This window comes from Sceloporus occidentalis, unplaced genomic scaffold, assembly GCF_023333645.1.
Source record: "Sceloporus occidentalis isolate IW3139 unplaced genomic scaffold, rSceOcc1.0.p SCAF_6, whole genome shotgun sequence".
NCBI classification, from domain to species: Eukaryota; Metazoa; Chordata; class Lepidosauria; order Squamata; family Phrynosomatidae; genus Sceloporus; species Sceloporus occidentalis.
Window position 1 is genome coordinate 77628587 of NW_028316986.1, and position 25754 is coordinate 77654340.

Consider the following 25754-nt stretch of genomic DNA (forward strand, 5'->3'; position numbering starts at 1 on the left):
CACAGAGACAAAATTTATTATCCATTTTCCTTATACTGTTTTTATTTCCAGTGAGAAGTACCTCCAAACTTGCAATTTAAATCAGAAGTTTCTAAAAAGCAGGATATAGCTCTTTTGAAATTAATGGGATAAATGCTGTCCCAGCTAAATTGCCTGCCAGCTATGCTCACCATGTAAGATGTTACAAAATTCTTCAAAGGTTTCATTCACAAAGCTGGGCCCATAGGGCCAAAACCCCAATAAAATTATACCCTCATCATTGTTAGTTCTACTCTCAACTAGTGATGGAATAGCAATTTGACAGTTTTCTGACTGAGGTCAAATTTGGAATTCCTGATCACTCAGGAAACTTATGTGAGAAGAAAAATGGCATGTCAAAGGTTCTTGTTTCTGGCACAACATAAACTGTATACTTTTTGAGAACTATAGAACAGATTGAAAAACCTGCACAGCTTTGTAGTAAAAATCTATGCTCTTAGTCTTTTCACTACACACAGAAAACTGTGCAGCTTTCTGATAATCTTCCCACACACACTTACATTGTTTTCCACAATATACTTGGTGAAAGTGCACAAAATTCAAAGATAAATTGTAAGCCATAAACTCATACAAGCAGTGAGGTAAAAGGTTTGACATTGTAGCTGCAACTTTTGCCAGTCTGATGCAACCCAAATGTATGCAACAGGAAAAGGAACTTGGGCCAATGTCAACTGCAGCCACACATTTTACGTGTGTGCAAGATCGCTGTTTTCTATAATCCTGCACTATAAAAACCTTACACAACAAAACCACATGTATATTTTTGTGCATGATATCCTTGCTGCACCAGAACTGTGCATGTTCTGGCTATGCTCATCTGGCAATGGGAGTTAGTGCCAGCAGAATCACTCCAGATCATGTTGCTGTATAGGTACAACATCTTAAGTCTAAAGTCACATTGCGGTGTTGGCCATTTCTCTCCTGCTGGATTCCTTTGCAAGATTCTGCATAGAATGTGGTCTTTAATTCATGAGGAAAACCTAAACTGCTACCAGGTCCAGAAGAGGGATTTTCCTCATGTTCACAGCAGGTAAGGAAAGAGCATGCCTCTCCCCAAATTGCTTTCATTACCAGCCCCCTACAGATGCTGTTTGCATTTTAAATGGACAGGCACACTTAGCATCACACTGAGTGTGGCAGTCACTCAGGGGTGTAGCTGTGAGAGGCAAAATCAGGTCACTGTTTTCTCAAATAATAATTCTGTTCTCTCCAATGAAATTCTCCTCCAGACCCCAGATTTCTAGCACTGCAGTAACATAAAACTCATTTATTTAGATTTATTTAAAATTTCAGTTGAACATCCAGAAATACAGTTTAGACATCCCAATGGAATGCAAACAAAACAAATATAATATTTCTAAGTGTGAACGAATTTCAATGTTTCATTATCATTTGAACTGAAGAAGGGAACACAAACATCCCCATACCCACCCATAGATTCATCAATCCATCTATCCATCCATCCACATAACAGGAATGTGAGGCACTCAAGTACCAAACAGGAAAGACACACCTCTAAATTAAGACAATCAAAATAAATGTTCTAGGATGCATCAAGAGAAGACCACTTATTTATCAAAGTTACTCCTCTCCTCTTGGACTTGTATTAAACTAGTTAACTCATCAATTTGTAGTCCTGAAGTTGTGCAGTAAAGTGTTGACTTGGGAAATAAGATTCTTTAAAAGATAGAATAATTAAATCTTGCTTACGTTTGGTTATCTGATTATTGTTTTATTTTTAAAAATGTGTGTTCTCTCTTTCTATGCAAGGCATGTATAAAAATAAATGTAGCACTAAACAATTTATAATCAAATATGAACCAGCACAACAACAACAACAAAAATGCACAGGTGGGATGAGGATGGGGATGAGGAAGGGCTCCACAGTTTTAACATTCTCTTAAAAGCTGACAACAAGGGGGATCAGGTGTAACTGCCGGGAAAGGTCACAGGACACTCTGCTTTCCATAACGGAATAGGACTTCTCCCTTGTTCTCATCAGCAGAACATTCATCAGCACTAGAACAATAGGACTTTTGTGTCTAGTAGTTTCTTCCAAAACTCATACACAGAAAGGCATTCCCACCACAAATGCATTTTTAATATTGCTAAGATAAAGCAGGGATTAAATATAGGAGAAAGAAAACAAAACAAATGATATTGCTAAAGGAAATGAATTGTCAGCAATAACTTAGCCTTTGACATTTATACATTTCATTCTAAGTGCTTCCACAGTACTATGATAAGAATAGCCCTACAAACAGGGCAATGTATTTTTACAGTTTCTATTACTACTATTTTTTTCTTTTTATTGCAATTTCAGCATAAAAACATTAAAATATAACCACATAACACCAATACATATATTCCTACACACCTAACATACATATATGTTAACATACATAAGCGGTGATCTGCGGAAAAGTGGTATATAAATACAATTTATTATTATTATTATTATTTACATCAAGCAACATCCTTAAAACTTGATTTAACAATGACATGTCTTGTACTTCTGTTTTATGTTGAATCTTTTTTCTTATATTAATCTGCATAGCTATTGTCAAACATAGAAATCTCATTTACTCTATTCTGTTGCTCTTGTTTCCTGAATTATCTCTATCTTTTCCCCATTCACATATGTCTTTACAGATTAAACATTCGGCCATACAATTTTCCAATATCTTTCCACCACTGACCATTCTTCTTCAATTTTTTGTACTGATTTGTTTTTTAAACAACCAGTTAGGGTATCCATTTGTATCATGTCTTGCTAGTTTAATTAACCAATCTTTATAAGAAGGTATCACCTCAGTTTTTCAGTTCATTGCATATACTGTATAATTTTTTTCAGTCTGAGATCCAGGTCAATGCACTTGCCATATGGTATAATTTGAAATCTCGAAGTGAGAATCCATTCTTCTATTTATTTACTATTAAAGTCTTCCACTTAACTCTTTTTTTCCTACTCCATATAAATTCTGTTATATCTTTTTGCCATATCTTGAATATATTTTCCTTAGTAATGATTGGTAAATTTTGAAATAGAAAATTCATCTTAGGTAAAATGTTCATATTTACTGATGCTACATTCCCCGACATTGATACATTCATTTTGGACCATTTTTGCATATCTTCCTTGATTTTCTTCCAATTTTCTTTATAGATCTATATTTTTTTGATATCCAAATGCCTAAATATTTTGCTTACTTTTTTCTCTTTAAATTCTGTAATTTCTGTTAATTCTGTCTCTTCTTTTTTCATCATATTTTTTGTTATCATAACTGTTATTTTTGTTTATTTTAAAGCCTGCCAATTTTCTAAACTGCTTTATCATTTCTAATAGTTTTTGTATGCTTTTCATAGGATCTTCCAATAAAATAACTAAGTCATTTGCATAAGTTTGCAATTTATAGTTTAGTCCTTTTAAATTAATTCCTGTTAGTTCTTTATTTTCTCTGATTTCTCTATTTAAGGCTTCCAATAACAAAATAAACAACAGGGGAGACAACAGACATCCTTGTCTGGTGCCTTTTATAATTTTAATCGGTTTAGTTCTTTCACAATTTGTCAGTATTTGTGATAATTGTTCAATATAGATGTTCTCTACCCATGTTTGAAATGTCTGGCCTAGCTTAATTCTGCATATTAATTCAAACAAAAAGGTCCAATTTACCTTGTCAAAAGCCTTTTCCATATCCAATAGGATCATAGCAAATTTCTTTTTGTTGGTTTTCCCCCCATAATATTCAATTGCATTCAGGATTGTTCTTATATTTGCTCTAAGGTTTCTTTTTGGGAGAAAGATGCCCTAAATCTATTTGTGAAAAATATTCTTAAGTCTGTTAGCTATTATTGTGGTAAAAAATTTATAATCTTGATTTAATAGAGAAATTGACCTGTCTCTTGGGGATCTTTCATTTCTTTGTAAATACAGTTGGCCCTCCTTATCCATGGATTTTTTATCCACAGATTCAAGTATCCACGGCTTGAAAATATGGAAAAAAAGCATAAACTCCAAAAAGCAAACCTTGATTTTCCATTTTATATAAGGGACACCACTTTGCTATGCCATTATATTTAATGGGACTTGAGCATCCATGAATTTTGTTATCCATGGAGGATCCTGGAACCAAACCCACGGAGGATAAGAAGGACCCACTGTAACAATTAAGTTAGCCGTGCCCCACGCTGCTGGTTTATTTCCTGTTGGCACTTCATTTAAGACTTTTTAAAATGGTATTATTTCTTCTTTTAATTCTTTATAATATAAGGCCATTAGTCCATCTAGGCCTGGGGTCTTCCTGGTTTTCCATTTTTATTGCCTCTAATATTTCCATCAATGTTATTCCTGATTTTACAGAATCCTTTCTTCTTCATTTATTTTTGAAATGTTCCTTTTATCTAATAACACCTCGTCTTTTAACAGCTTTTCATTTAATTTCCAGTTGACTTCTCTTCTTTTTCTCTCTCAATAGCCATTCTATCAGATTAAAATCCTATGTAATTTTTGGTAGAACCTCCATTTCTTGAACATTCGTGGGCATCTTTTTATTTATCAAGAACATATCTATTCTTGAACTAGAATTATGTACATCTGAGAAAAAGGTGACGCCATTGAAATTTTTATATTTAAATCTGCACACATCCAGTAAATCCAGAGTTTCTATCAGATCAAAGAAGGCATTTGGTAGCCTACTTTGATTTTCTTTTCTATTATTACTATTAAAAGGCATGCACAGTAGCCACCTTTACTAGTAGTATCACCAGTGGGACACATGTTGGACTTTCCTGTAGGTTACCAAGGTTTGCATAGGCTAAGAAACAAGTATTAGTGAAATATAGGTTTCAGTCCTATGGTACTGAAAATATTATATATGGTAGACCAAATTAAGTCTATCCATTTTTAAAGCAAATTCACACTTTGCAATATTATCCCGTTTCCACATACAAGAACATAAAATATTTGTTTTGTCATATTCAAAATGTTCCTCTTCGATGAGCTGGTTGATGTGAAAATCTCATGTTAACATCTATGCAAATATTAACTTCCCTCCTTTTAAGACAAAACATGGTATCTGTCATTCCTCAAAGCTGTTTTGCAGTGTCATAGTCTGGGATCAAGTGTAAATAGCTGCAAAGTCAATTTCTACTTCATTCATTTCATCATTTAAAACTAATTAGCCAACTGTTCCATAGTTGATTTTCATGGAAAGATGCTAGAATAATATACAACCTAAAGAGATATAAAACTGTGTAGCTGTAAAATTGATTAAAGGAATGCTACCCAAAAGTAGTGGTTTATGGATCATGGTCTGTGGTAGATTTCTAGGAAAGAAACAACTGAAGCCAATGGGTATAAATATCATACTAGCCACTGGTATATGGGGAGGGAGGGATAACCAGAGAAAACACTAGCTTAAGTAGTTAATTTGAAGAGAAATATAGTGACGTCAGGCTTCTAGAGAACAAAATCTATTGGAAAGGATCCATTGTCCTAGGGCTGGATATACTATACAATGCCTATATAAGATTTTATTTAAAACGTTGTAAGCAAAATATTCTATTGCATCCCAATGCCCCCCTTCCCCGATACAGTCCTCTGTGTGTCAGTTAAGTTATATTGTGCTCCATTGAGATTACTCCTGCATAATGCAGTGTAAACAACTTGTTCTTGTCCTAGTGCAAAGCTGCATTCAGATCAGTTTTTTCTGACTTTTAATCTGTATCTCCCTCTCTGTAGTTTAAACCAATTACTGCTTGCCTATCTCATCTACAATTTTCAAGGTTTTCAACAAGGAGAGCTTTGTACAAACTGCAATATTCTGTGAGACTGCAACAACACCTTGGTTCCACAGTTTGCAAATCTGCAAATAGAGGCAAGGTTCACTGTAAGACAATATGTGATACTGCCAATGAAACCTGTAATGCCCTCAGCCTTTTCTCTAAAGCTTGCTTAAGAAAAAGAGAACACATCAAAACCAAACAGTGACACTGTTTTTCAATTAAACGTAGCAAGACATGACGTTTCTACATTATAATGAATGTAGGACAGATTCAGTGATTCCAGACTGTAAACAAACAGTAATTTCTGGGAAACAGACAGCAAAAAGATTCATCCTGCATATGCCTGAAGCAATGCCATTAAATGGGCTATTTCAAGGAAACCTAAAAACTTATTGTTTTCCAAAAAGTATTGTGTCACATGGTGCCATGGGAAACAACAAATGGCTAAATTGGAATACAACTGTTTCCTTCCTAGAATATCTGGATTCATGATAATTTAGCCCCTTTGGTTTTCAAGGGACTATCTGTGTTGGTTTAATTCCAAGTGAACTGGATTGTTTGCAGCTCAGGCAACAAAATAGGAGGCAGAGAAGCATTGTTGGAAAGACCTTGAATTGAAATTTTCTATGAGGATTCAATAGCACTCTTCCACAGCAATGAATAAGCTCAAAGCAAATGTATGTTGCTCAGTTTATCTGGCAGAGATTACACATTATAATGTGTACAGACCTGCAATATTTAGACATGCTTTTAAAAATACATCTTTTCCAAAACTTATATAATGTCATTATAAATTCTAATCCAATTAGACAAGACAGTTAGAAAATGATATGTGTCACTTGTTTAGTACTTTTGTCTGTATGCAAGGGTCTATCTAGACATGAATACAGGTGTTTGGGGTTTTTTTTGCATATACAGTTGGCTCTTCTTATACACGGATTTTTTATACACGGATTCAAGCATACACGGTTTGAAAATGTTCAAAAAAAGTATAAATTTCAAATATCAAAGCTCGATTTTCCATTTTTTATAAGAGACACCATTTTGCTATGGGACTTGAGCATACATGGATTTTGTTATACACGGGGGATCTGGGAACCAAACCCCAGCGTATAACAAGGGTCCACTGTATTAGCGTTTTCTTCTCCCTCCTCAGAGAACACATAATGTCCCTGAAAGCATGCCAGAGTTTTGTAGCAATTTCATGAACTCATTGCATATGAGGTGCTCCAGGTATGTATCAATATGTTGGCAAATATATCACTTGCATTTTAGACTTGAGTAAAAAGGACCAAATAATGGTAATAAAAAACAACTATGCAAACTGAATTGGGCAACTATCTTGTAAGATTGGATTTTGTAATCCCAAGGTGTCTAAATCATAGCCTACCACACTATACAGAATCACTTGTAACTAAAAATGAAGTATTATGTTTACTCCAAGGAAAAAGGAGGAAGATGATCTGCCTTTTTATTTGGTTTTATGTGGTAGCATGTCCTTATATGGAACATAACTGTAGGTGACAAACTGCAATACTGAACTGAAGGGAATGGTTGCAACCAACAAACACATATTCATCATCATCGTTATTGTCGTTATAAAGACCAAAAAGCCATGAGCAATCTTTACAGCCCAACAGCATAGGCCTTTTCACAATGCCAATTTTGCTCTGCTATTTTTGTATAACCATGATTGCACAATAGCAAGTTACTATGTCTACTAAACAAGCCAACCACTACTGCAGACTTTCATGAATTCAAAATATACCACAGGGAATAAAATATCAGGCAATGATCCCAGATATTTTAGCAGAGTACCATGCAGGTTTTGGTAATATGGATGCCAGTCAAATCAACAGCACTGTGTGCCAGCCATAATGGTCATATTATATGTTAGGTAAAATGGAATGCCTATAACAATCTTTATGAAAAGCAACTACTGGTGCCTGTACAATGGAAACTATTTAAAATTTATTGCCTCCTTCTATTCTGGAGAGATCATGTCTAGAAGAAGGGCTTAATATTACACCATAATTACATCCCAAACCATATTTTATTAAAAGTTAAAAGAAGTAAGAACTCTTTTTATACAGGTTTGAGAAACATTTGTGGACATCTTCAAAAGCATAACAGTTTGTCTGCTATTCACAGATTATGCAGTTATTCTCTTTGCAGTAGCTTTTTTCAAAATGTGAATTATTTAAACCGACAGTAAACAAGGCATTTTTTTTCAAGATAGCTGGACTTGAGCAGGACCATTTACCATATTTAAATTAAAATATATAAGAACCTGCTCCTGCATCCACCCTTTTTGTCTGGAATAGCCATGAAGAGACAAATCTCATAATATGGTTTATATGAAAAAGAAAGGGTCAAGAACCAAATTTTGAAGCTGGCTTATTCATACAGATCATACATAAAATTAAGCAGAATTTGTCTGGCCATGGTTGAAGCTCAGAAGGAAAAAACATGAGCGCAAGGCTCCTTCACAAAACACTATGCAATGGTTTCGTGTTATCTTCAAATGTAGCCACTAGAAAGAAAGTGGATTCACGGGTTGTCCATTTTAGCAAAAAGAAGTGGTTTTGCTCTGAGGAGAAAAAACTCTGGAGCTTGAAAGCCCCCCTCCCCGTAGTCATACCAGCAGTAGAGTATGAGCTCTGGTGGCTTGAAAGCTGCCGTCATCAGGACTTCAATCCTAATTAAGCTGTAATTGATTTCAGAAATTTATTAACTGCAACTTTGTAGCTTTTGGAGTTACCCAGAAGTTAGCTCACTCACTGGAAACTGGAATTAGTCAGTGTAACTTCCTATGAGTTAATTTCTCATTTGACTATTTCATCCATCAGACTTCTGCTTTCTTGCAGTGACAGGCAAAGTTACTGAACACTGTTGGCTATTGCTTTTCTGTTTTTGTTATCATCACATCTTTTGCTGTTGATCATTGGGTCATCAATCCATTCCTTTTCATGGCCCCATGCATATCTCCCAATTTGATCCTCATTTGGCCTCTTCCTCTCTCTCACTTTCCATTTCTCTGTTCACTCTGGAAGTGTCATTCTACTACCCCTAAAGCGGCAGCAGTTCATGACCCTTTGCTCTCTGAATCATTTAATCTCCCCGCTCTTACTGAAACCTGGCTCCCTGCCCACAATACTGCTACTTCTACTGCCCTTTCTTTTGATGGACTTTCTTTCACCCACACAAGCCGCTCTGAGGGTAGAGGAGGAGAGGTTGGCATCTTACTGTCTGATTCTTGCCAGTGTCAAGTTCTATCTCTTCCCCCTAGCTATTGAGTCTCCTCGTTTGAGTTTCATTTCATTAGACTCTTCTTTCCTCTACACCTGCGGGTTGTGGTTATCTATCGCTCACCTGATTCTGCTACCCAGTTCCTCTCAGACTTGAGTCATGACTGAGATTCTTTTAAATGGATGCACTCTTTGATCTTAGACAACTTTTTTCTTTTCTTTCCCCCCTTCTTTTTCTATTTTTTTTTAATATTTAGAAGTTCTCGGCTTTTATTTACAGAAAGGGAAAAAAACTGTAAACAGAAAATGTAATAACTACAGTGGGCCCTTGGTATACGCGGGGATCCGTTCCGGAACCCCCCCGCATATGCCAAAATCCGCATCTGCTCAAGTCCCTTTTGTCCCCAATGGCGGTGCGCGTATGCTCAAGTCCCTCCCCTCCCTCCCTCCCCCTCCCTGCTTACCTGCTCCTTCGCCATGCCGCCTCCTCCTCCGTCACCGTGGGAAAGACTGGGTGCTGCTCATGGAAGCCAAGAGGCCTCCAGGCTGTCCCCGGCCCTTCTTCCGTGGCGGGGGCAAGGAGGACGAGGCCTGGCTTTGTCCTCCTCACTCCCGCCGCTGGTCTTAAAGGGCCAGGGGCAGTTTGGGGACCAGGAGGCCTCCAGGCTGCCCCCAGCCCTTCTTCCGAGGCGGCAGCGGTGAGGAAGAAGGGCCGGGGGCAGCCTGGAGGCCTCTTGGCCTCCATGAGCAGCACCCAGCCTTTCCCGTGGTGACGAGGAAGAGTTGGCGCAGCGACGGAGCAGGTAAGCAGGGAGGGGAAGGGGGAGGGAGGGTAAGTATGTAGATAGGTAGGAGGGAGGGAAGAGAGGGACTTTTGTCCCCAATGGAGGTGCGCTTGCATGCGTGCCGCCATTGGGGACAATTTCCCCAGATTTGCCATGCGCATATGCTAAAATCTGCACATGGCAAATCCGCGTATAAGGAGGGCCGACTGTACATAGCTATGGACCTGTTTTTATCTTCTTATCACAGCATGAAATGCCTATTATGACCAAAATTCCAAAAACTGGTAGAAATGTCTGTTGAAACACAGCAATCTCATGTTCAGTAAGGATCATATGGTCAGATGTTGGGAGACAGTGTTCAGTCTTTAACTGTAGATGTTATCTCCTGCTGCTCAAGCTGCTTTATTTTACTCTGATTTTGGAAATAGCGATATGCTCTGACACTACAGAGGTAGCCACCATGCAGAGTAAGGAGCATCATGGAGCCCGAGAAGGTCTTATAGCCAAAGTCAGCCAGCTGCTTTGCAGAAATCATTATTGCTGGAAGCCTGGGTCTCTCCTCCTTCCCCTTCTGTAATATCCCTTGGCAGCGTCTTTCCATCTTAGGTGACTTTAATATCCACCTTGACGATTCCAAAAATCTGACAACCCTATGCTTTAGCTCCCTCTTAGCTTCTTTCGGCCTGCAACCTCATTCTAATTCTTTGACCCATTCACTCAGTCACTGTCTTGACCTAGTTCTTGCTGTGAAGTGTGTCATCTCTGACTACCTGGCATATGATTTTCCATTTTCTGATCATTATTTAATTTCTTTTACTCTTGCTCATATTCCACCTCCTTGTCATATTGTTCAACACTATTTTCGTGATCTTCAGTCTGTCAATTGTGACCATCTCAGTCAGACCTTGGATTCTAATCTTTCTTCTCTAAATCTTGGGGATTCTGCTGATTCTGCAATGTTTTTAACTCCACTCTCTCTTCAGCTCTTGACAGCTTTGCCCCTGTATCCATATGCGTGTCTTCTGACTAGGCCTCAGCCCTGGCTTTCTCCCACAATTTGGTTTCTCTGTTCTTGAGCAGCCAAATGTGTGTGGAAAAAGTCCAGGGAGTGAGCTGATTTTATTCATTATAAATTTGGTTTTTCCTGCTCCTTGTTTATGGCAAAACAGAACTATTATAAATCATTCATTTGCGCTGATGAGAGGTGCCCACAGTGTTTGATCTCCACTTTCATCGCTTTGCTAAAAGCTTCTTCTTCTCCTGCATCTTCATTATTTTCTCCTAATGATTTTGCTACCTATTTCATCACCAAGATTACTACTATTAATTATGAGATTGTTCCTCTTGATTTTTCATCTATTACTAATCTTGAATCAATTTTGACTAAAAAATTTTGTGCATTTCCTCCTGTCTCTCTGGATGAACTCTTCCAAACCTGCAACTTGTTCTCTTGATCCAGTTCCTTCTTGTCTTCTAATCTCTGTTGCTCCTTCTTTTCTGCCCTCGCTTCTCTACATCTTTAATCTTTGGAGTTTATCACACGGGAGGAATTTCTCTTAATTTTGAATGAAAAGAAAGTGGGGCCAGAAAAGAAAGTGGGGCCAGAAGTGGGGCGAATTTACGTGAATTCGAATTGCATTCGAACTGACTTCTCATTGCCCAAAAATAGCTTGCCATTGCCCGAAATTGCGTGTTATCACCTCTCACGCAATAACGTGAAACCTCATGATTGCGTTTGGACTGACTTCCCATTGCCCGAAATTGCGTGTGGTAGTCTATCATGCAATAACATTAAACCCCATGATTGCGTTTGGATTGCCATTGGATTATACTTCCAATTTCCCTTTTATGATAATGTCCTTTCTCTCTTTACTGGCCTTTCCCCCTCTGTTTTTAAACATGCTTTAGTTTCCCATATTCTGAAAAAACTTCTCTTGACCCTTCTTCTCTGTCTAGCTATTGTGCTATTTCTCTTCTTCCTTTTCTTTCTGGGGTTTTGGAATGGGTCGTTTATTCTCGCTGCCTTGAGTTTCTTGAGGCTAACTCCATCTTAGATCCCTTCCAGTTCGCTTTCCACCCATGACACTCTACAGAGACATCTCTTACAAAGATCTTGGATGATCTTTTGCAGGCCAAGGCTAATGGCATTTGTTCTGTCCTCGTTGCCCTTGATCTGTCTGCAGCCTTTGATACCGTCGATTACTGTCTCTTAGTTGATATACTTTCTGACCTTGGATTCTCGGACTCTGTTCTCAATTGGTTTAAATTGTATCAGACAGATCTTTTCCAGTGGCCATGGGTAGTCAGGCTTCTTCTCCCATTCTGTTATCTGCTGGAGGTCCACAGGGCTCTGTTTTGGGTCCCCTATTGTTCTCTGTTTACACACTGTCCTTCGGCAAACCCATTAGTTCTTTTGGCTTTTCTTATCATCTGTATGCCAATGACACTCAGCTGTATCTTTCCACCTTTTCTCTGAGCCTCAAACAACAGCTGTTTCTCAGTGGATACGGCACCAGCGTTTGAAGCTCAGTATGTCCCAAACCAAGCTTCTTGTTTTTCCACCAAAGCCTACCGTGAAAAATTCCTTTTCTATTCTTGTTGATGATATCCCTATTCAACTTGTGCAGGAAGCCTGCAGTCTTAGTTTAATTTTTTATTCTTCCCTGCCGTGTATCCCCCAGATTCAGGCCATACCCAAGGCATACAGATTTTTTCTCTATAATATTGCTAAAATCCGACTGTTTCTTTCGGCCTCTACTGCCAAGATTCTGGTCCAAGCCCTAGTGGTCTTCGGATTTTTGTAACTTCCTTCTGGTGGGGATTCCTCTTTTTCACCTCCACTCTTTAATTTCTGTTCAGCATTCATCATCATGTTTGTTCACTACTTCAATCACATTTCTTCTTTATTGTCATCCCTCCATTGGCTCCAACTCTCTTTCTGTAGTCAGAACAAACTTCTGTTGATGACTTTTAAAGCCCTGCATGGGCTGGCCCCTCCTTATTTATTGGAGCTTCTTTCTCCTTACCACTTGTGCCCTCCACTCTGATAGTCAAGGACTGCTGTTCCAGCCAAGGATTTTCACTGCTCTGTCCCAGATCCACCCCTTTTCACTTGCTGCCCATCACTCCTGGAACTTCTTTCTCCCATGAGCACCGTTCATCACTTTTAAAACTGAGTTAAAGACAATACTGTTCAGGGAAGTGTTCCCAGACATTACATTATTGTTATCGAATGTTTATTTATTTACAGCACTTTATAAATAAAGCATAATAATAATAATAATAATAATAATAATAATAATAATAATAATTTTGAGCCCTACTTGTACAAACAATGCACAAGGCCAAAACAGGAGAAAGCCAGAACAAGTTCATGCTCCAGGGCCAAATAACACCTCACGTTGCTCCAGATCAAGCTGAAAAGTGCAAACTATCACACTGGTTTGTGGACTGTGCACCAGTGCAGAGATAGGGTAAGGGGCTGGTGAGCTGCAGACGCCATTGCTGCCCAGAGGGGATTTTTTTGTTGCTTGCCTGAGAATCAGGCATGTGTGGGAGCCTCCATGATGTGTTGTGTGGGTGGCTGATTGCATGGCCGGCTGTGCAGGGAATTGAATGGGCTGGCAGCTGAGTGGGACTAGGGAGGCGATTGGTGGCCACTCATAGCATGCCCATGCACATGCTTTTGGGGCAGAAGAGAAAAAAATGGCACGGTACAGCTTGTACCTGTGAATGCCCCATTCTGACCAGTCTGAAACCAGGGCATTTCTCACTGTCCCACTTTCCAATCTTTGGCACAAATCTTCTTCCTACATTACTTATAATGGAATATTTTTCATTTTTTTAAAAAATATATTCATTATTGCGACTGTGAAAACAAACCATTATCTTACAAAACTCAGGCCTTCAATTTATGTAGGAAAAAATGGGCACATGTAGAAAATACGCAAAAAAAAAAAAATAGTACTGCATCATCAAGGGACAAAATAAAAATGAAATATCCCAAGAAAGCTGTCCTGGGTGCACCCACATTTGCATGGTGAACTGTGATACAAACATTAATTAATGAAGCTACATCTTTTGCCCTTCCTTTAATTCCACTGCAGAGCAAATGGACAGATATTCCCTTGACGGTGTTTTACTGCTCACCTGGAACTAAGCCTGGGACCTTGATAATTGCAATGCATTACACACAGACTAAACAGCCTTCTAAGGGCCAGATTACACCTTGGCTGATTGGTGTCATAGCGAGAATACAAAGCAGTCATAAACCCTGTGAAATTGGCCATTTAAGCTGTGTTTATGGTTGCTTTGTGTGCTGATAGATCTGGAATAGAATTGCCACATTTGCTGTGTAAAAATGATAGCTATATATAAAAATGCATGCCTTGAGCACATCCCTCCATTGTTTGTACAGCATCTAGAACAATGTGACCCTGTTCTCTCAACTTCCTGGTATTACCAAAATGTACAAAACTAAAACACATTTCTGGTAATTTAATCTAACAAACTACTATAATTTATGTTTTGCCCCAAGGATTAGTGTGGAAAGGATACCTTTATTTTGTAAAGCAGTATGCCCATTGTCTCCAAGAGAGCTGTGTGTTTTAAACAAGCCTCTATTTTCATAACTCAGACTGAGGGACAAGTAAACCTACACTATGTTTTCTTGCCTTAAGCATGCTAAAATGGATGTGTGTGTGTGTGTGCGCCTTCACGTTACCTGTCGATCTATAATAACCCCACAAGTTTCATAGGGTTTTTTTTAAAGGCAAGAAATAGAGGTGGTTTTGCCAGTTCCTTCATCTGACGTATGGTCTAGAGCACCTGGTATTCATCAGTGGTCTCCCATCCAAGTATTAACTAGGGCTGACCTTGCCTAGGCTCCAAGATGCTAGGATGGCTGCACCTCTCTTATGCAAGAAGATTTTGCCACTCCTGTAGAACATCTCTAGATCCAGCTATTAAGATTGTGATCACTGTATATCTCAAATACATCTTTAAGTTATTTCCTATCTCTAAAATAAGTTATTTCCTTATTTCTCCTACTTCACAGTAATAAACACTCCCCATAGCTTGTCCTACCTTTATTAATAGTTTTACATCATTCCTCCCTTGTCAGTCTAATACACTAGTGGTTTGTAGTATTTACTCCTGAATAAGGCAGCCCCACAAAATTCTTCCAGTCTCCCTGTCCTAGTGCATCCTTATAAGGGTGCCATGTTGCAGAGGATTTGTTTACCCTCAGGAGTGGTCCTTGAGACCAGGTAGGGAAGTAGGAAGAAAAAGAGTGGAAAGCTTGGTTGTGTGATAAGTACTCCTGGTCTTCTTCAGAGTCCACCAAAATATTTATTGGCCTTGGTTAGCAGCATCATTTGAAATAACAGCAAAAATACATAGAAAAAAAGCACTGAACAGTGTTGTAGTATGAAGAGGTTCCTCTTACAGGTATGACGTTTAATCTGCTATACCTTATTAATTAATTTCAAAAAGGGTGATACCTGCCTAAATGGCTATCACTAAGGAGGAGGAGGTATGGGTTAGAGCAGTGGTTCTCAAACTGTGGGACAGAGCCCCTGGAATGGGCATTAGAGTTGCTAAAGCGGGGGCATGAAATTTGGGAGGCCTTGGTCTACCCACCTCCTTCTACTCCTTTCAGACTTTTTAATGTGTAAAATTTACACACTTGTTGAGTTAATTAGATTTACTTAAATAAAACTTCTAATTTGAACAATATTAGAAGTTTTTTTTATTTATTTAAAACAAATTTTATTGTATACAACTCAAAATTAAAAACATACAAGCACAAAAAGACATTTACAATTGACATATACAAACATATGACAAAAACAAAAACAAAGCTTACTTCCTAGCTGTGGCTATGAACGCGTTAATGCATTTTCCCTTTATTACTATCTCTTTTAAATATCTTTCACTATTATCTAGAGAGTGTCCTCTTTTAACCCTTCCCTTCATGTGTCAAGTTTACGTCATTATGTCTGTGTCTCATCCAATAATTTCTATTTTATCAATCCTATCTATAATTCATCCTAAAAGAAATCAAATAACCTGAAAAACATCATATATCTTATTCACCAAAAATTACTTCAATATAAACCTTGACTCTTCTAGCGAAGTTACTATCTTAATATTTCACCTATTCTTTCTTTTCTTATCTTCTCATTTTCTATTATCCTTTCAGTTATTTAATACGTAAATCATTACTTTTAACATGGAATAAAAATAAATGGAAATGGTGCAGTAAAATACCACTGTGGGTTTCCCCAGCAGAAGCTTTAATCAGAAGAGAAGAATATAGGAGTAATAACTGGATTAGATACTCAGATATTTTAAAGAAAACACAAAACAAATATACAGTGTTGACAAAAGAAGAATTAAGAGAAAAAGGAATAAATTGTAATTGGTTTTCATATAGACAATTGGTAGAAAGATTTAAAATGGACAATGGTACATTCGGAATAGGGCCTGGAAACCAGGAGTTTGAAAATTTAATTATAAAGAGAGATGATAAAAGAATTTCGAAATTTTATAATTTGACTCTTAATTGGGAAATGGAAGAAGAAACAGTAAAAGATTATATGATTAAATGGGCTAAAGATTTGAACCAAACAATTGAAATGAGACAATGGGAAAAAACCTGGAAAATTAGAATTAAATACACAAGTAGTATAGAAATGAGAGAGAACTTATATAAATCTATATATAGGTGGTACCTTACACCATATAGAATCTCTAAAATGTTTAAAAATGTGAATGGAAATTGTTGGAAGTGTGGGGAGAAATTGGGAACATATTTACATGTTTGGTGGAATTGTGAGGTAGCAAATAAATTCTGGAGAACAATACGTAAAGAAATGAAAAAGATGTTTCATATAAAAGAATGTGTGAGCCCCAAAATGTATTTATTAAATATTGTTGAAGATGAGGATTTAGAGAAAAAAGGCGGTAAAGTGATGTTCTTTGCAATAACAGCCGCCAGAATGGTCTATGCGAAAAATTGGAAAAAGAAAGAGGCTCCACTAATAGAAGATTGGAAACTTAAATTGTATCATATATTTGTTATGGAAAAACTATCATGTATTATGAAAAATCAATCTTTACAAAGGTTTTATAAAGAATGAGATCCATGGCTTGAATATGTAAAATCAGAAGGAGTTAAGAGTCGCTGGATAGCTTTAACAAATTAGATAACAATATTAGAAGTTTTAAGGAACTAATAGGGATGTATAATTCAGTATTAGTATTTTAATTGACTGTTCAACTGCATTGTATTATTTTAATGATGCAATCCTGCTTTGATCCTTAGAAGAAGTGGGACATATAAATACAAATTATTATTATTATTATTATTATTATTATTATTATTACTTATAAAATGTTAAAATATAAATATACATGAATGTGTGAATAAAAATATACACACCAAATAAACAAAATACTTGTATTCATATAGTATGCTGGGGATCTGCATGTAGATGTAAAGGGGTGTCCCAAGGAAAAAATGTTTGAATACCACTGGGTTAGAATGTGTATTGGAGAAACATTAAGTCAACAATATGAAGCTGTGGCACAAAACTTCAATGTCACTCAAGTCTCTATCGAAAGAATAATAATTACCAAGACCTGGGATGTGAGAATAAAACATTGCTCAGGAATGATCCTGTACTATTTTGGTCTAGTACCTGTGTCTACTATATTTTAAGCTCAAAGTTTATTAGTAATCCAATGGGAGCTACAGTTATGTGATTTGAAAAACAATGGGTAATCCTGACAAAAGCTAATGCTCTTCTGATGTCAAAATCTCCACCCATAGATGTCAATGCTCATCTTGCTTCATCAGCTACCCCAAGTGCAATAAAGAATGCAGGTACCTCTGGCTCCTAGTCATTCATTTTGCAAGGATGTGTCTCTAAATATTCAAATGATGTTCAGAAGAACTAGAAACATGTCTTTGTAAAATCACTTCAGGTCAGTTTGTAAATAGCAAGTACGTTTTCTATACCACTTATCAGTGCACTTAAGCACTCACTAACCAGTTTACAACGTGTAAGCTAATTGTCTCCTCCAGAAGGATGCCAGGCTGAGGCAACCTTAGAGCTCCTGGCTGGTATCGAACTCACAACCTTATGACTATTAATGAGCAGCTGCAGTACCAGCATTTAACCATTGCACCACCAGGGCAGTTTTGTAATATATAGAATTTCCTGTATTACATGTATGCATTTTATTTGGTTTACTATATTTATTTTCATAGATTGTGGTTTATATATGTTAAAATGAGTTCTAGATGTACATACAACTTTTATACTTGTTCTGTTCATGTCTTGTTTAAAGTTACTAGTCTATGTGCATAGACCTTTCTCTACTCTGCTGACCCTTCAGAAGACCAAGCAATAGTTCTTACAACCAAATTTTCTTTTCTACATCTCAAGTCTTAGTCTCTCCTTCTTAACAAGTTTTATTAGATGTTTCTAGTCCTTTTTGTTTTCCTTTTCTGCCACTGTTTATGCTAGCGACCTCACCAGGTGATACAGATCTGGAGCTCAGAATATTAGAAACAATCCATGTGGCAAACCGAAATTAACAACTGAGGCAGAAAATGAACTACCCTCATAAATTCATTTTGGACAGTTTTAAATTTTTTGATGTTTAATGTTTTTTAGGGGTTGATCACTGTTTTTATGATTTGGTGAGTGGGTCGGGTTTGGGGGTTTTTAAATTGTAATTTTTAATTGTTTAATGTTTTATTTATACTGTTATCCACTTTGATTCCTTTGTGAAAAAGCGGAATACAAATGATAATAATTATTATTATAAAATATTTTGGCATATTAGCATTGACAGATATGGCTCATTTCCGAAGTCTACACATGTCGAGTATACTATCATAAACACCAATTTTAAATATGTTTCCTGAAGCAGGTGACTATTAGGAAGAACCAAGAAAAACTTCTTCAGGTTTTCACATTTCAAAGCTAAAGGCAATCAGGATAAAAAGAAGACCAATTATGCACTGGATGTACTGAGGAATGAACTAGAAACAATGAGTTTCTGTTCTGAAAAGATACTTTTAGGCTATTGATTTGCTAACAGAAGATGCTGGTGAAGAAACTGTGGAATCACCTTACAACAGAGAAGTATGGCCAAGAATGTTTTGGGAATGGAGGTATGCTACCTGAGAGCAACAGCTCCTTTGAACTCTAAAATTCTATTATTCCATATTTCCATTTCTAGGGCATATTAATAAAAACAAGCTTGGCTTTCCCCTGACTGCTTGCCTATTATTCCTCCTCCCCACTATTTATTTCTTTAGCATTTTTTTTCTTGAAAAGCTTAATATTTGGCTGCCTTCTGAAGGAAATAGGCATAGTGACAGATGAAAGACTTTATTCATCATATAATTCAGAATAGGGAGGGGGGAAATCAACTGCTGTGCATTTAAGATTCTAACAACCCTGCAATTTTGTATAGTCATTTCCCCTCCACCCCAACCCGTTCTTTCGAAGAAATCTGCTTTTATTCTGCTAATAACTAACCACAGTTAGAGCAGCATGGATCCGATTAGTAGTTCTTATGGTACAAAGAGGAGGGGGGAAAAAAGGCTGTGAACAGGGTTGCCAATTTGTCCACCTGGGTCTCCAGGAGAAAGATTAGATGAAAGCTTGCTCTTTTATTACCCACTTCGTCTCTGCTCTACACTTAGGCATTTTCAGAGCCGACGTACTGCATTTTTAAAGGTCTAATTTGACCACTTTTTATAAAAGGTGCTTTCCTTCAATTTTCCACAGTATCTCTGACAGCAACTCCTAGAACCATCCTAGAACCATGCAGATTTAAAGAGGCTCAATCAATCAATCAATCAATCACATGTTCAATACATTCTATCATATTTCTACTGTGATTTTAAATTACTGCCTTTTGTTACACAAAATGCATGATGTCTGTGATTAAAAGACTCACTTCTGCACCTGTTGTTTTTACTATCTTTTTGATCCAAACAGACTCTCTCTGCCTTCCACTCCTCTCCTGCCTCCAGTTCCAAACTGTTTGGAACTCTTCGTGGCTTAAAAAGCAACATGTGGCCTCACAGAATGAATCATGGCCAACATGTACAGCAACATCCAAACTGAAACACAATGAAACCCAAAAGTTATAGCTAGAAAACAACAGGAACAAATACCTAAAAGAGAGAGAGAGAGAGAGAGAGAGAGAGAGAGAGAAGACCAAATCCTGCAGTTTTTATTAAGATATTTTTTTATTATTCCGAGAAACGTTGGCACTGTAAAGCCCAAACGAAGATATCCAAAATTTTAATTCAAGGGTGGGAATCATGCAGCCCTCCAGATGTTGTTGGGTGTCAATTCTCAGTAGCCCAACTGGAGGTAGAGCATGTTCAAAAGCAGTGAATCTGCCAAATGATGGCATCCTGGAAAAGTGAGTACAGTGCGCACCAGAAGAGGCAATGGTGCACATGCCACAGGCATGAGCCCCATTGTTTTTAATGGAGTTTCAGCATACATGGTATATCCCTTATGGTGGTGTCTGGAATGGATCCCCTGCTTAAGGGAAGGGTGCACTGTATGATCTTCTGGAGAACTCCAGAGGGTTGGTTTTCAACTCCAATACAGTGGATTTGGGCCCAAAGACTGAATGTAAAGGCAAGAATTACTGCAAAGAACAAAGTACTTTCATTTCTTCCCTTATAATCAGCTCTACCTTTCCATCTTACAGTGCACACTTTCTATGTGGCAGGCTACTAAGATTCCAAGGGGACAGGAAAGCACCATTGCATGCCTCTCACTTAAACAATGGGCACAATGGTAGGTAAGGGAAGGATATGTTTTATTTATTTCTAATCTGGCCTGTGAGTTATTTCAAGTAGTATAATGCCTCCAGCTAAGTAAACTTGTTGAGCCATTAGAATCATGCCACTGGTATCCCAATGTGACTTGTTCATCCCTTTTCACTTTGGCATCCCAAGTAAATTATATGCTATCTTCAAACTGTAATGGCACCACAGGTACCATTTGGGAAAAGGACAGAGGTCATATCATCAAGATGCCAGAGGAACGTGAGCCATCAATTGGAAAATTAAAAACAAAGACTAGGAAAAGGTCATAACATAAAGGTGAAGTAATAGGCTGTTAGATCAGTCTCATATCCCAAAAACATGACTTAACTATAACAGTGCAAATCACTGTTTGAACTCTTATGGCTGAAGTAGGCTCACAGAAACAAAAATGTTGTTAATCTCTGCTCTGCCACTCCTAATATTTGTGCCACGCAAGTTAGTGGATTCTGGAAGTTTTAATCCAAAAACATAACTTTTCCAAATGCTAACACACACACACACACACACACACACACACATCCATTTATTTATTTCATGTATCTGATGGAGAAGGAGGGTATTGTTGCATCCAAAGGCTTTTGCTGTAACAAGCCATTAGGTTTTCAAGTGACACATTACTTTCCCCTCATATACACTGTAACAGCTATATGCCAGCTCCAAGATGTTAGTGGGGAACAACACTCCTCATGGACTTTCTAAGATGTATTTGGTCAGGCACAATGGGAAATAAGATGCCACCCTGGTTTGATGTGAATGGAAGATGTACACCTCCAAACTCTCAGGAATATGCAATGATTCACAATTGCCCACAGGTCCTTGAAACATTAACCATCATACGTTACATGGATAGACATTGGCTTGCCATTATACACACACACCTCCAGTCCATGTCTATTCCCTTCATCTTTTCTCACCATATGCTCCAGTTCACTTACTTCCTGACTCACACCTTTTTTTACATCTGAACTGGGAAACTATGATTTGCAGATTCATTTTGATTTCTTGCGTTGCACAGGCTAAACACAACCACAGTTTCCTGGTTCCAACATACTAACGTTTGGGCTAAATTTCAGGAAAAAAACAAACCTCAGGCCCTCTCAAATAATGCCAGATCATGGCCTTTGTTCTGAACCAACAGATATCTCTTGGAAACAATTATAATTGTTCTAAAGCTAAGAGATAGTCCTCAGAAAAGAGAAAAGGGAGAAACATGGAAAGTTTAATTAATACAGAAAATAAGCCCCCAACAACATCCCTGAACATGCATACATTTTGCTGAGCCTGAAGTGCTCTGGCATTTAAACATTTCTTTATGTTTATTTGAACAATAGAAACAACTTGATCAATTTAAAATCCTCTACAAGGTCACACAAACAACACCTAGCCACATGACTTTAATGTGGATTGGAATTACCCTACTCTTATGTCAGTTTCTGTTTACAAGTGGGAGTAACTGCATTAACAACTCCTGGTTATATCATTTATAAACATGCAGATGTGGATTATTAAAGATTAATGCATTTCAGGATTGGTGTCGGCATTCCGTTTGTCTCATGCCGAAACCAATTCTGTTCTTCATTAGTCAACGACAACCCACATCACTGTGTTGTGGAAGAGAAATCAAAGGTACAAGTGTGAATTGAGAATAAGTGATGAAACTGATCACTAAGAAACTTAACGGCTGTAATCAATCAACATATCACAATAATTTGAGTCCATGCTATTTGGGCATAAAAAAAGGAACAAACCACTAGGGTTTTTGTCTGTTATTATTTGAATGCACCCCTTATAAACATGGCTATCAACGACCTCCGAAAATTTAAAATAGCACTTCTCCTCAACATAAATATGATCAATAACAGTAAGTTGCATTTCTACTTTTGAATGCAATTCAAAATATATTCTTCTATGTACAATTCAGGGGGCAGAGAGAGAATGAAAGAGCTTCCCATTTGTTACAGTCAGTTACGTTTTCTTTGAATAGACACTGCTGTTTACTATGCAGTAACCTAGTCCTTACAATTCGAGATACAAGGAAATAAGAATACATTAGGAGTATTAGTCCAGTGTCTGAACTTACAAGTCCCTCACAGCCTTCCCTGGAACAACATAAGCACACGTGTACAATATAAGTACATTTGTACTTGAACAATATAAGAACAAGGAATGGGATGTTTAGTGTTTCTTCCACCTCCAAACCATTTGTCTATATGCTGTTCAAAGAAATCATAGTTCATGCAGATATACTGGACTGTAAGGGGGGAGGGCAGGGTTCCTTTCAGTTCAACAAGTTTCACCTCTAATTTATGGTCTGTAATGCAGTACACAGAGTAAGAGACAGCATGATGTAGTTGTTTGAACACTGAACTATGGCTCTGGAGACCAACTTGGCCATACTCCCACTTGGCCATAAAGAGCCCTGGGTGACCTTGGACAAATCACATTCTTTCAGACTGAGAGGAAGGCAAAAGCAATCCCATCCTGAACAAATCTTGCCAAGAAAATCATGTGATAGTAATAATAATTTAATAATAAAATTTATTTATATCCCGCCTCTCTACAAAATGCAATCGGGGCAGTTTACAAGATTAAAATATACACCTGCCCCCTTAAAATCCAATTAAACAATGTAGAATTTAAAACATAAAACATACTTAAAAACAATACAATAATTGTGGTGAAGTCAGAGGTCAGCAATTAGATTTTCCTTCTGATAGCTGGAGAACTATTCAGGAAAGGCCTGCCAGAAGAGATCTGTCTTTATAGCTTTTTTAAAGCTGTTTAGAGTGGTAATATGACGGATCTTGTCCGGCAGGCCATTCCACAATCTGGGAGCAACAGCTGAGAAGGTCCTCTGGGAGGTCGTTGACAGCCTAGTTTTAGAAGGCTGTAACAAATTTTCCCCTGAGGATCTAAGTGCGCGGGGAGGATTATATGGAAGGAGGTGGTCCCGAAGATAGGCTGGACCCTAGCCATTTAGGGCTTTAAAGGTGATAACCAACACCTTGTACTGGGCCCGGAAACTGATGGGCAGCCTGTGGAGTGATCTTAACATCGGTGTTATATGATCTCTTCTGGATGTACCAGAGACCAACCTGGCTGCCATGTTCTGAACTAATTGAAGTTTCCGGACAAATCACGAGGGTAGCCCCATGTAGAGTGCATTGCAGAAATCAAGGCGTGAGGTTACCAGCACATGTACTACAGTCTCAAGGTCCCTGACTACTAGGAAAGGGCGCAGCTGGTGTATCAGCCGGAGCTGATAACAGGCACTCCTGACCATTGCATTCACCTGATTTGTCATGATAGGTTTGGCTTAGAGTTGCCATAAATTGGAAACTACTTGCAGGCACGCAACAATACCAGTAGGCAGAAGCAGCAACAAGTGTATTGTTGTTCAGAAAATAAATAGTCGGAGCTTGATTCTTAAGAAGTTTCCATCAAGGCATAAAGCCCTAAAGCTAACACCAACAAAAACTAGTTGACAAAGTAGGCGCAGACTAATCGAATTGCACTGTAAATTCATCCATCATTTCTTAATATTGCAATGTGTGATGGAAGAAAAAGACACCTTTCCATTTATGATGCAATCACATCAATATTTTATTATGAAAACACATGAAATGGAAAGGGGAGAGTTTAAATTGTTTCATCCATAAGACCATAAACCAGACATGTATAAAACTCATATTTTCATAATGCAATAATCAAAAATACAATATTTTTCATGAATGTGACAGTTGTGGATGAGTAATGGAATAAAAAGTATTACAAAATAAAGAAACATATTTTAAACATTTGCGATTAAAAGAACAATCTAAGCAGCAATGTGGATTAAGCAATAGAGGTTACAGGTAAGTAAGACTTTGGCTTCAATCTGAAGGAACAAGCTCTGCTGAATTTAAAGGGACTTATAACTGAACAGATAAGCACAGAACTGTAAAGTTCTATGACTAACAGAGGGTAGATTGCTCTATCACTGTTTAAGAAACTCAGATACAAGGAAATATCCCTTCTGCCTTTTCCACAAACTGTGTAGCTTTTATAGCTGTGTGCATTCAAGTTGTTTTGGACTCATAGCAACACTAAGGCAATCCATCACAGGTTTTCTTGGCAAGATTTGTTCAGAGTGGGGTTGTCTTTGTCTTCCTCTGAGCCTGGGGGAGTGTGATTTGCCCAAGATTATTCTGTGGATTTCCATAAGTGAATGGCCCCATTCCTACTAGCTCATTTGCCCTGGGTGTATCCGGTCCAGATTCACTGAGCCAGTACCGAGTCTCCCCAGAAAGAAGTTCCCACTACCCTTGATCTTGATCAATGCAATTTGCCCCTCTGAAGTTCACATTTGCAGTACTGCTTTAAAATGGAGCCTCCTTTGTTGTCAATCAAATTCACCTCCGCTTTCGTCAAAGATGACGGGTCCTACAACCGTTGGGCAATAGAATGGATGCTTCCCCCCTTCTTTAAAAAAAAACAACTTGCGGCAACGTTCGCATATTCTGTCAACTTGTGTGTGTATGTGCATGTGTTGTGTGCCTTCAGGTCATTTCAGATTCCCTCCCTCCTCATAATATTTTCGATCTCTAATATTACTATTTCCCAAAAAATTTGTACATATTCACATTGCCACTACATATGTATATATGATCCTGCTTCCTGACAGCCTCTCCAACAATATTTTGAATTATCTTTGTTTATATTATGTTGTCTCACTGGTGTCAAATACCATTTCCAAATCAATTTATAATAATTTTCCTTAATTTGCACTGATAAATTTTTCAACTGTCTTTGTTCCCAAATCTTATTCCATTCATTATCACAAATTTTACATCCTAATTCATCTTCCCATATTTCTTTTAAAATAATTTGATTTATTTTTTTCCTCTTATTCTCCATTAATATTTTATAAATTTTACTAGTTGTACCTTTCATATCTTCATTTTCCTCAATTTCTTTTCCTTTCTGGATTATTTGTTCAAATTGTGTATACAGCGCGCCCGTGCCATATGCGGGTGTGCCATA

The 25754-nt window shown here is 37.6% G+C and overlaps 2 protein-coding genes across 8 annotated transcripts in view; both read right to left on the minus strand.

Annotated features, from left to right (window-relative positions):
* The window catches only part of LOC149310975 (AT-rich interactive domain-containing protein 1B-like), a 488779-nt gene that overhangs the window by 120477 nt on the left and 342548 nt on the right, over positions 1–25754 (minus strand). The gene's annotated exons all lie outside the window — the stretch shown is intronic.
* Positions 10218–10394, minus strand: LOC149310976 (cytochrome c oxidase assembly protein COX14-like). The gene has a single exon (XM_089528436.1). It carries the CDS (start codon positions 10392–10394, stop codon positions 10218–10220), a length of 177 nt encoding a protein of 58 aa, XP_089384562.1.